General features: G+C 46.7%; 1 protein-coding gene across 1 annotated transcript in view; it reads right to left on the bottom strand.

The window, feature by feature from the left end:
• LOC144600003 (protein KIBRA-like) overlaps positions 1-8,970 on the bottom strand; it is a 67,962-nt gene extending 58,992 nt beyond the window's left edge. Inside the window, exon 1 of the mRNA XM_078411312.1 lies at positions 8,623-8,970. Within this exon, the coding sequence (XP_078267438.1) occupies positions 8,623-8,765 (143 nt within the window). The 5' untranslated portion in view covers positions 8,766-8,970. The remainder of the gene's footprint in view (positions 1-8,622) is intronic.
• Positions 8,971-12,339: the final 3,369 nt, after the last annotated feature.

Genomic DNA, 12,339 nt, shown 5'->3' with positions numbered 1-12,339 from the left:
TAGACTTAATACACAACTTATAGATTCAAAACAGGCCCTTCAATCCATCACATTCATGCTAATCATAAGGCATTCTACACCAATCCCATATTTCCACTAGCATCCTTATCAGCACATGGGAGAAACAGGGAGAATGTGCAAACTCCACAGACAGCACCCAAGATCAGGTTCTCACCTAATTCTCTCAAATGCTCTGGTCTTTATTCTTCTTTGTTCTCAATTACTTATCATCATGATATGATCTGAATATGTTATCAAATGGAAGCCTTGTGATCTTTCATTAAATTACTTCTAGTGGATGGAAGTTTCGCTTGTGCCTCAGTAACCAGATCAATATGTCAAGATAAAGTCTGACCAAACTATCAAAAAGAACAGGTTTCAGGTTGCAAACTCCTGCATTGACCACAGAATAAGAAGGCTGCCTGCATCAAACAATTCCAAATGTAGACCACATTGGAAAATTGAGCATTAAAATGTCGCAGCTCCAGTAGAACACCCTGCCCCAAGCAACTGTGGGCCTTCAAGTCTATTGTGGTACATTATACATTGCCCACAGTACACTGTGGCCGGATTGATTGTAATCACGTATAATCACGCTGAGTGTAATAATAATAATATATTCCTTTAATCGTCCCACACTGGGGAAATTTACAGTGTTACCGTAGCAAAGTGGATAGCAAGAACAAAAGCATGAACAAAAAGCTTTTCACTGTACCTTGGTGCACCTGACAATAAACAATAAACTAAACTAAAGCTTTCAAGAAAATAAATTTGAATCCATCAAGCCATGTACTGATGGAGTCACACAGCAAGGAAACAGGTCCTTCAACCCAACTTGCCATGCTGACCCATCTACACTAGTCCCACATGCCCACTTTTGTTAAACTAATCAATGGCCTATAATCAGGAAATTGGAGGCCTCCGACAACATAAATTAGAGACTTGCAGGATAACATACATTGTGCAGGATAACATACATTGCCCTCCATAATGTTTGGGACAAAGACCCATAATTTATTTATTTGCATCTGTGCTCCACTATTTGAAATTTGTAATAGAGAAAAAAAAAAATCGCATATGGTCAAAGGGCACGTTGTCAGATTTTAATAAAGGCCATTTTTATACATTTTAGACCATAGACAATAGGTGCCAGCACCACCATTCAATGTGATAATGGCTGACCATTCATAATCAGTACCCCGTTCCTGCCTTCTCCCCATACCCCCTGACTCCGCGATCATTAAGAGCTCTATCTAACTATCTCTTGAAAGCATCCAGAGAATTGGCCTCCACTTCCTTCTGAGGCAGAGAATTCAACAGAATTACAACTCCCTGAGTTTCACCACGTAGAAACTACAGCAATGTTTATACATAGTCCCCCCCATTTCAGGGCACCATAGTGCCATACAGCAAATGCCATGTAAATGAAAGTAGTCATGTTTAGTATTTTGTTGCATATCCTTTGCATGCAATGACTACTTGAAGTCTGCGATTCATGGACATCATCAGTTGCTGGTGATGCTCTGCCGGGCCTGTATTGCAGCCATCTTTAGCTTTTACTTATTTTGGGGGCTAGTCCCCTTCAGTTTTCTCTCCAGCATATAAAAAGCATGTTCAATTGGGTTCAGGTTGGGCAATTGACTTGGCAATTCAAGAATTGACTATTTTTTAGCTTTGAAAAACTCCTTTGTTGCTTCAGCAGGATATTTGGGATCATTGTGTTGCTGTAGAATGAAATTTCTATTATAAATCTCAAATTGTGGAGTACAGAGGTAAATAAATAAATGATGGGTCTTTATCCCAAACATTATGAAGGGCACTGTACATCTTTCTCACCCTTTCATTTGCATACCCTACTTCAACAAATACCTCCACACACCAACATTGGCAGATGTACAAGTCACGTGGCGGCGCCTAACGGCAGCGGCTGACTAGCAGTCTGTGCGTCTTTTTTTTTGTTGAGTGTCGGTGTTGGGATGATTTTTATATATATTTTTTTGGTTGTGTATGTGTGGGAGGGGGTGGTGGTGTGTGGGGGGTGGGTGGGTGTGGGGAACTTTTCTCTTCCTCACGGCGCGGGGTGCGGCTCGGCTGCGGGGCCTAACATCCCCCGGGGCGGCTCGGCCGCTGGACTTTACATCCCGGTGCGGCTTGGCCGCTGGACTTTACATCCCGGTGCGGCTTGGCCGCTGGACTTACATCGCCCGGTGCAGCTCGGCTGCGGGGCTTAACACCGCCCGGTGCAACTCGGCTGCGGGACTTTACATCGCCCGGTGCAGCTCGGCTGCGGGGCTTAACACCGCCCGGTGCAGCTCGGCTGCGGGGCTTAACACCGCCCGGTGCAACTCGGCTGCGGGACTTAACACCGCCCGGTGCGGCTCGGCTGCGGGACTTTTCACCGCTGGTGCGGCTCGGCTGCGGGACTTAACACCGCCCGGTGCGGCTCGGCTGCGGGACTTTTCACCGCTGGTGCGGCTCGGCTGCGGGACTTAGCTGCGCAAGGCTTGGTCGCGGGCCTTTCATCGCCCGGTTCGGCCGCGAGACGTTTCAGCGCCCGGTGCGGGGACTGTGCGGGTCGGTCGGGGACGAGCTGTCTGTCCGTGGGCGTGGGGAAGAGAGGGGTAGTTTTGTTGCCTCCATCACAGTGAGGGGGTGTTTGGAGTCACTGTGATGGACGTTTGTGTTGGGGTTATGTGTCTTGTGTTCTTTTTTTTTTCTATGACTGCTATGTAGTTTCGTTCGGTACTTCGGTACCGAACGACAAATAAAGCTCTGTTATACCTGTTATACCTGTTATCTCCTGAGAACCCTTAGCAAGAAACTGTTAGTGAGAGCCAAAAGAAAAATAAACAAAGCTAACACAGTTAGCGTTCACAGCTAACATTTGGAGAGTAGCAGAAGATCTAGGATTTTAACTATTTTTTTAAAAATCAGAGTATTAAGCGAATGAATCAAATAATGGAAAAGCTCCAAGTAATTAATAACATTAGTAGAAGAAAACAGACAAATTCCAATGCCCCATAGCCCTTCTAATGCACTTACAAACAGAAAATTGTCAGTGGGCATATATTTACCGCAGATGTGTACAATTAACAAGGATGCAAAGCACACCTCCAAAAACAGTGAACCACCATTCATCAGCCTTTTCTTGCAAAACTAAATATGACCTGGATATGCATATGAGGTCAGAGTTGTGAATCTGTGGAATCAGTCAGATTGATTCCACAATCAATCTGTGGAATTCTCTGCCTCAGAAGGCAGTGGAGGCCAATTCTCTGAATGCATTCAAGAGAGAGCTAGATAGAGCTCTTAAGGTTAGCGGAGTCAGGGGGTATGGGGAGAAGGCAGGAACGGGGTACTGATTGAGAATGATCAGCCATGATCACATTGAATGGCGGTGCTGGCTCGAAGGGCCGAACGGCCTCCTCCTGCACCTATTGTCTATCTAAACTGAACCGATTACTCGTGAGCTTATGAATGCTACAGAAAAAGAGTAAACATTATTGGTGTTAACAAGATAGACTTGGATAGCTCGGTGGATTGGAGGAGGTGCATTTTACAGTAAAATTCCAATAATATGGCACCATCAGGACCAGGACATTGGTGGCACCTGATTAGCAAATTTGATACAATTCCTATTAAGAAACAGACATACTTTTAACTCAATTTATTTTAGAAGTTACGCAGTAAAATAATGTTTCTTGCAAGCTCCTTTTGAGCTAGGAAATGGGGTCTTGTGATCCAGATGTCAAACCATCAGAGCTTTTGAACAATGGGACAACAAATTATAACTTGATTGCTTTTATACGTCAGGAAGGAATTCAGGATACCACAGAAAATGTTCCTCACAAAGTATGCCAGAGAGGGTAATATATTAGCATAACGTTTACTATAACCATGAATAAAGGATAGGCTAATTAATGCAAAACAATGTCAGGAAAATTTAGTCTGATCAGTTTGAAAATTAACAAATTTTCCTGCCATTGTTTCTGTGTGATCACTACTGTAAATAACTTACAGAAAGATCAGAGCCAAGGCCTCAGCTTTTTAGAATCTGTTATAGCATTCGATGAAAGTACCAATTGTATTGCAGCCATGTGTGTTGATGATACACAAGGTGCAACTACAAATTGAATAGACACAAAACGAGTCTGCAATAGAATGGCTAAAGCACATGTCAAAACATTGACAGATACAATTAAATGTAGGGCAATAAGAAAACATAATATTGTTTACATAGACAATACAAAACTCTTGATAAGAGGGATCTCAATATCCTGGTACTTAAAAGTGACATACTTCCAAGACAAGGAACTTGCAGTTTGTTCTGCTACCATGTACCTGCTGGTCCTGTCCTACTTGGTAGGAGTGATCACAGCTTTATATGGTTTAGTTTAATTTAGAGATATAGCGCGGAAACAGGTCCTTCGACCCACCAAGTCCACGCCGGCCAGCAATCCTCGCAAATTAACATTATCCAACACGCACTAGGGACAATTTTTACATTTACCAAGCCAATTCACCGACAAACCTGTACATCTTGGGAGTGTTGTTGAATTAGTTAATGCAAGTAACTGCAGTGGATTTTGTTAACATTGCATACTTCAACATCATGCCCCAGTTGTGGGAAAGATTAACTTTGTTATTGAATGAGATGTCACAGAAAAGGGTGGTTTAATCCTATAAATGTTGGGCTGCTGGTGTTGTTCAAGCTGTACTTCTTCAGGCAAGCGGGGTTTCTTAGCCGTGACTGATGCATGTTGCACATTCCACCAGATTCAAGAACAGCTTCTTCCTCACTGCTATTAGACTCTTGAATGAATCTCTCACATGCCAGGGATTAATTCTAATCTTCATGACTACCTCATTGTGCACCTCGCAATTTATATTTATTGTCTACACTTTTGCTATAGTTGTAACACTATATTCTGCACTCAGTTTATTTTCTCTTTGTATCCACTCATGTATGGTATGATTTACCTGGATAGCACACAAAGCAACATTTTTTAAATTTTATCTCAGCACATATAACAATAATAGACAAATACCAGATTGGGGGGAATGAGGTTGAACAGGTTTATCCGTTATGTTGACTCATGTGTGACATAGAAACATAGGTGCAGGAGTAGGCCATTCGGCCCTTTGAGCCAGCACCGCCATTCAAAATGATAATGGCTGATCATCTAAAATCAGTACCCCGTTCCTGCTTTTCCCCCGTATCCTTTAATTCCTTTAGCCCTAAGAGCTAAATCTAACTCTCTCTTGAAAACATCCAGTGAATTGGCCTCCCCTACCTTCTGTGGGAGAGAATTCCACAGATTCACAACTCTCTGGGTGAAAACGTTTTTCCTCATTTCAGTCCTAAATGGCCTACCCCTTATTCTTAAACTGTGACCCCTGGTTCTGGACTTTCCCCAACATGGGGAACATTTCTCCTGCATCTCACCTGTCCAATCCTTTAAGAATTTTATATGTTTCTATAAGATCCCCTCTCATCCTTCTAAATTCCCGTGAATACAAGCCCAGTCGACCGATTCATGGCGGTCCCGCCATCCCGGGAATTAACCTGGTGAGCCTACACGGCACTCCCTCAATAGCAAGAATGTCCTTCCTCACATTAGGAGACCAAAATTGCACAGAATATACCAGGTTGGATCTCACCAGGGCCCTGTACAACTGCTGTAGGACCTCCTTGCTCCTAAACTCAAATCCTCTCACAATGAAGGCCAACATGCCATTAGCTTTCTTCACTGCCCGCTGTACCTGCCTGCTTACTTTCAGTGACTGATGTACAAGCATACCCAGGTCTCATTGCACCTCTGCTTTTCATAATCTGACACTATACAGATAATAATCTGCCTTCCTGTTCTTGACACCAAAGTGGATAACCTCACATTTATCCACATTATACTGCATCTGCCAACTCACCCAACCTATCCAAGTCACCCTGCAGCCTCATAGCATCCTCATCGCAGCTCACACTGCCACCCAGCTTTGTGTCATCCGCAAACTTGGAGATGTCACATTTGATTCCCTCGTCTAAATCATTAATGTTTTAAAATCGTTAATAGAGGCAGTCTAGCACCTATTTCATAGACTATAGAACAGAACAAGAACAGGCCCTTCAGCCCACAATGTCTGTGCTGAACACGATGTTAAGGCCATCACTTACCTTTCTGCACATAACTCGTATCCCTCAATTCCCTGCATATCCATATGGTTATCTAAATGTATTTAAATGTCACTAATGTATCTCCTTCAACCACCACCCCCTTGGCGTGCTCCAGGCACTCACCACCCTCTGTGTAAAAAAGGTGTCCCGCACATCTTTAAACTTTGTCCCTCTCACCGTGAAGCTATGTCCTCTAGTGTTTGATATTTTCACCCCGTACAAAAGGGTCTGACAGACTACCCTATCAATGCCTCTCATAATATTATATACTTCTGATAGGCCTCCCCACAACTTCCAATGTTCCAGAGAAAATAATCCCAGTCTGTCCAACCTCTCGCAGAAGCTAATACCCCTAATTGCAGTAAACCTCCAAAGCCTCCAGATGCTTCCTGTAATGGGGCAACCAGAATTGCACACAATACTGCAAATGCAGCCTAACCAAAGTCCTATAAACTCACATCATGACGTCCTGGCTTATATTCAATGCCCCAGTCTTCGAAAGCAAGCATACATATGCCTCCTTTTCTACACTGTCTACTTGTGTGGACATTTTCAGGGAGTGATGGACTTGGACCCCAAGATCCCTCTGTACATTAATGCTGTTAAGGGTCCTGCCATTAATTGTACATTTGCTTCTTACATTTGATCTTCCAAAATGCAACACCTCAGTTGCTCCGATTAAACTCCATCTGCCATTTCGGCAGCTGATTTATATCCCACTGTATCCTGACAGCCTTTCACAAATTCTACGACTCCCACAATCTTGGTATAATTTTTAAACTTGCTAATCAACCTATTTACTACGTTTACGTCCAAGTCATTTCCATATATAGCACAAATAGCAGGAGTCCCAACACAGATCCGTGCGGAACTCGCAAAACTAATTTCGGTGCTGAAAAGATCATCTACGCCATTTATTGAATTGAATTTGTGTAAGAAATTGTCAGAGAGAGGAGAACTTCTTTTGTCTGAAGAAGGGTCTCGACTCGAAACGTTACCCACTCCTTCTCTCCAGAGATGCTGCCGGTCCCGCTGAGTTACTCCAGCTTTTTGTGTCTACGTATTGAATTGAATGATACAACATGGAAACAGGTGGCTCATCCCACTGAGAGTATGCCAACCATTGACCACCCCTCCGGGTCCATTTTATCCCACCTTCACCTTGAACTTTAAAGATGTCAAAAGTTAGAGTAAGAAGCAGGAGAATGGGGTTGAGAGGGGAAAATAGATCAGCCACGATTGAATGATGGAGCTACAAGGCATACGTCGATCTTAGCAGTACATTCTGCTTAAAGATTTAAAAGTTTCACAGTATATCATCATGTCTTTTTAAAAAGCCAGGTTGTGCCATTTATCTCAAGAGTGGCTAATTGTCATATGTACCAAAATTAGAACAATGATGTATCCGAAAGAACTGCAGATGCTGGTTCAGATCGAAGGTAGATACAAAATGCTGGAGTAACTCAGCGGGACAGGCAGCATCTCTGCGGAGAAAGAATGGGTGATGTTTCGGGTCGAGACCCTTCTTCAGACTTAGAACAATGACATTCTTCAGAAACAAGGAACTGCAGATGCCACCTGACCTGCTGAGTTACCCCAGCACTTTCTGTTATACAAGTAGAAACAAAGAACCGCAGATGCTGGTTAATACACAAAAGGACACAAAGTGCTGTAGTAACTCAGCGGGTCACACAGCACCTCTGGAGAACATGAAAAGGAATCTGAAGAAAGGTTCCGACCCAAAACGTCACCTATCCCTTTTTCCAGATGTTGTCTGACCCCCGGAGTTACTCCAGCGCTCTGTGAAACGTCACCTATCCATGTTTTCCAGAGATGCTGCCTGTCTCGCTATATTACTCCAGCACCGCGTGTCCTTTTGTGTCCTACAATGATATTCTTACTTGCTGCGGCTTTACGGGCACATTAAATGCAGAAACACCACAACAAACAAACATCCATATGTGGGAGCTAAATAGTGATGAGAATCCCACACTGGACACCAGAGTGGTTTTGTTTCATGCAGAATAATACATCCTTTTTAAAAAAAAACAACAGTCGTGCTGGGGTTTTTTGTGTATGTGTTTTTTTTAATTTCCCACGGACCAACAATCCCTGGAATGTGAGGCATGTGAACTGTGGTGGTGACCTCTGCAACAGAGAGGGAGAGGCAGGAATGTCGCGCTTGCGTACCAAGGGGGGGGTGGGAGGATGGAGCCGGCTGAGGCCAGCGCGCAGGCGCACCGATGCCGGCGGGCCGGCGACCATCGGTGCGGCGCACGCGCAGACGCATCGGTACCGGCGGGCCGGCAACCGGAGGCGGCGGCGCGTGCGCAGTGGGACCATATTTGGCAAGTGGGCGACCGAAAGGGGGGGGGGGGGGGGGGGGGGGAGAAAGAAAGAAGAGATGAATTAATGGAGGTTCCGAGAGGGGGAGAGGACGCAGAACGCACCTGTCGCGGGGATCCACCCAGCTCGTCTGCCTGGCGTTGTGGTCGATGTAGTAGCGTTTGCCGTCGTGGTCGGTGGCCTCCTCCCAGCCGGGCGGCAGCGGCGGCGGCAGCAGCAGGTGTCGGCCGCACTCGGGCCTGGGCATGGCGTGGAGTGGAGTGGTGGCGGGCGGGCGGCCAGGTCAGTGCGCTCCATAGGAGAGGGGGGAATAGCCGTTCCCCTTCGACGGCCGCACTCACTCCCGCACTCACTCACGGGTCGGGTCGGTGTTCCTCCTCAGCTCAGGCGATCTTCTCCTCACACCAGCAACAACACCACAACAACCTCCTCCTCCTCCCCCCTCATCGCCTTTCCTCTCTCCCACACCCCCTCCCTTCTTCACACACCGCGTTGATGGCGATCGCTCGCTCGCTCGGTCAATCTTCCTCAGGGCAGGCGGCGACCGCCTCACACACAGCAGCAGCACCACCACCAATGAATGCCTGACGAAAACCGCCTTTTCTCTTCCCACCGCGTTAATGGCGATCAGTCGATCTGTCGCGGGTGTTTCTCCTCACGACGGCGGCGTCAGCAGCGGCCGCCGCTAATTCAATTTGCTCGATCTTACTTCGCCTCACAACAATCTCTTCACTCGTTTCCCGGCGTTAAAAACCCGCCCCCGTTCTCAGTGACAGTGTTAATGGCGGTCGCTCGGGGGATGTCGGCGTCTCTCTAACGGGCTCAGACGGACGCTGCTCCATTTGCTGGACGGGTAGGAGGTGCCCGCCCCGTTCCCGCCTTCCCCTCGCGCCGCGGCAATGGTGCCGGCGGCCGTTTGTTGTTCAAATCCCTCCCCCGCGAGCACGCGCACGCTCCACCACCCCCACCCCCCCCGCGGGCACGCGCACGCTCCATCCCCCACCTCCGCGGGCACGCGCACGCTCCATCCCCCACCTCCGCGGGCACGCGCACGCTCCATCCCCCACCTCCGCGGGCACGCGCACGCCCCCCCCCGCGGGCACGCGCACACCCCAGACGTCAGCCAGGTTTGAACCGGTCAGGTGCGCGGCCGCCCGTAATCACCCCAAGAACGGCTCGGCGCGCACTGAACGGGGGACTCGTTACCGTAATGCTCCTAAAACACCTATCCCCCTCTCTCTCTCTCTCCCTTCCCTCCTCCTTCCCTCCCCCTTCCCTCCTCCCTTCCCCTCCCCTCCCCCTTCCCTCCTCCCTTCCCTCCTCCCTTCCCTCCTCCCTTCCCCTCCTCCCTTCCCCTCCTCCCTTCCCTCCTCCCTTCCCCTCCTCCCTTCCCCTCCTCCCTTCCCCTCCTCCCTTCCCTCCTCCTTCCTTCCTCCTTCCCTCCCCCCTTCCCTCTCCCTTCCTCCTCCTACTCCAGTTTTTTGTGTCTGTCTTTGATTTATACCAGCCTCTACAGTTCCTTCCTACATAAAAGAGACATGGTGCTGAAGTAACTCGGTTGGGTCTTGCAGCACCTTCGAGTCCTTCTCTTTCTTTGGATGTGGATGTAAAGAACTGCAGCTGCTCATTTATGAGTAATCACACAAAGTGCTGCAGTATCTCGGCGGGACGGGCGGCACCTCGGAGTTCTTCTCGTTCTTCGGTTGTAGATACATGAAATTGCAAATGTTGCTCTCCAAAAAAAAACAACCCAAAGTGCTGGAGTAACACAATAAGTCAGGCAGCACTGTCACAAAGTCATAGAATATAACAGTGTGGCAATAGGTCCTTCAGCCCAACTTGCCCACACTGGCCTACATGTCCCAACTATATTAGTCCCACCGGTCTGCATTTAGTCCATACCCCTCCAAACTCATCCTTTCCATGTACCTGTCTAACTGTTTCTTTAATGTTGGGATAGTCCCTGCCTCAACTACCTCCTCTGGCAGCTTGTTCCATACACCCACCACCCTTTGTGTGAAAAAGTTACCCCTTAGATTCCTATTAAATATTTTCCCCTTCACCTTAAATCTATGTCCTCTGGTCCTCACCTACTCTGGGCAAGAGACTCTGTGCATCTATCTGATCTATTTCTCTCATGATTTTATATACCTCTATAAGATCACCCCCTCATCCTCCTGCACTCCAAGGAATAGAGGCCCAGCCTACTCAACCTCTCCCTATAGTTCAGTCCCTCTAGCCCTGGCAACATCCTTGTAAATCTTCTCTACTCTTTTCAGCTTGACAACATCTATTATATAACATGATGCCCAGAATTGAACACATTACTCTAAATGCAGCATCACCAATGTCTTATACAACTGCAACATGACCTCCCAACTTCTACACGCAAGTCCTGTCGAGTTCTCAAGTCTTCGTTGGTCGCCGTGGACCATGGAAGAATTTCATTGTTCCATTTTGGTACACATGGCAATAAATCACTCTTGCCTCTTCAGTTTACTGGGAGGTCCTGCCTCTGTGCTGGATGACTCCATGACGCTTGCTATTTCACAGCACAGAAAAAATGATGACACAACGAACTGGAGGTGCTGACTTACAAAAAAAAGGGCACAAAGTGCCTGTTTCTAGGAAATTACTTCATGAAAGAGAATGCTAAACAAATGCTGGGCGATGGGATTAACATAGAATGGTGCTCGCTATCAGCGTGCACGAGTACAGCCCAGGTCAACAATATCAAATACTTACCCCACCCCGGTCATTTCTCCTTCTTTCTGCTCTCGTTGCAGGAGGATACAGAAGCTTAAAAGCACGCACCACCAGACTCGGGAACTGCTTATTCCCCTCTGTTATCAGGCTTCTGAATGGTCCTTTGATAAGTTATGGTACTGTCCGATTCACGTCTACCCCACTGTGGAACTGATGCACTACAATGCTGAGAACCATATTCTGCATCCTGTTTCTTACCCTTTGATCTACCCATTGTATTTGAGTTTGACTTGATTGTATTTATGTATACTGATATCTGATCTGTTTGGATAATCTGCAAAATAAAGCTTACCACTGTACGTCGGTACGCTTGACAATAATAAGCCTAAACTTAAATCTGAATGTCCTGTTTACATGCTGCAGTATTCTCTGAAAACATTGCCTCAGGCATACACGTCAAAATTTAAAATATAAGTAGGAACAAAAAAGTATTTTTATGGAAACAGGGAGCACGTTGAATTCTGAAGGATTACTTAGCAAGTGCCCCTGGAAAAGACCTGTGGGTCAGGTAGCATCTGTGGAATGAATGCACAGGTGACGTTTTATGTTGTGACCCTTCAGCAAAGATGGTTTGTGCAGCAGTAGCGGGGTTGATTGATTGAGCGGTGAAATGGGCAGGTAAATTACTAATGCAATTAAATGTGAGCATTAGAAGACGGGAAGAACGATACTGCAAAGTAATATAACTGGTAATGTCAGAATTATAATAGCAGGAACTTGGATGTACAGATTCACAAATCCTTGAAGGCAAGACAAGGTGATAGGTCCAGGAATGCCGAGGCCCTGTTGAAGAAGGGACAGAGCCGGCTGTACTGTTTTGTACTGTCTGCTCCTTCAACGTCTGCAGTAAGGTGCTGCAGATGTTCTACCAATTGGTGGTAGCCAGTGCCATCTTTTTCACTGTCCTGTGCTAGGGCAGCAGGGCGAAGGCTGCGGACGCCAATAGGATTAACAAACTCATCAGGAAGACTGGCTCTGTCCTGGGATCGAAGTTGGATTCATGGGAGTTGGTCTTAGAGGGGAGGATGCTCCTCAAACTGCAGAGCATCTTGGAC

This window comes from Rhinoraja longicauda, chromosome 14, assembly GCF_053455715.1.
Source record: "Rhinoraja longicauda isolate Sanriku21f chromosome 14, sRhiLon1.1, whole genome shotgun sequence".
NCBI classification, from domain to species: domain Eukaryota; kingdom Metazoa; phylum Chordata; class Chondrichthyes; order Rajiformes; family Arhynchobatidae; genus Rhinoraja; species Rhinoraja longicauda.
The sequence above is the reverse complement of the archived record's forward strand: the minus strand, read 5'-3'. Positions and strand labels throughout refer to the sequence as shown.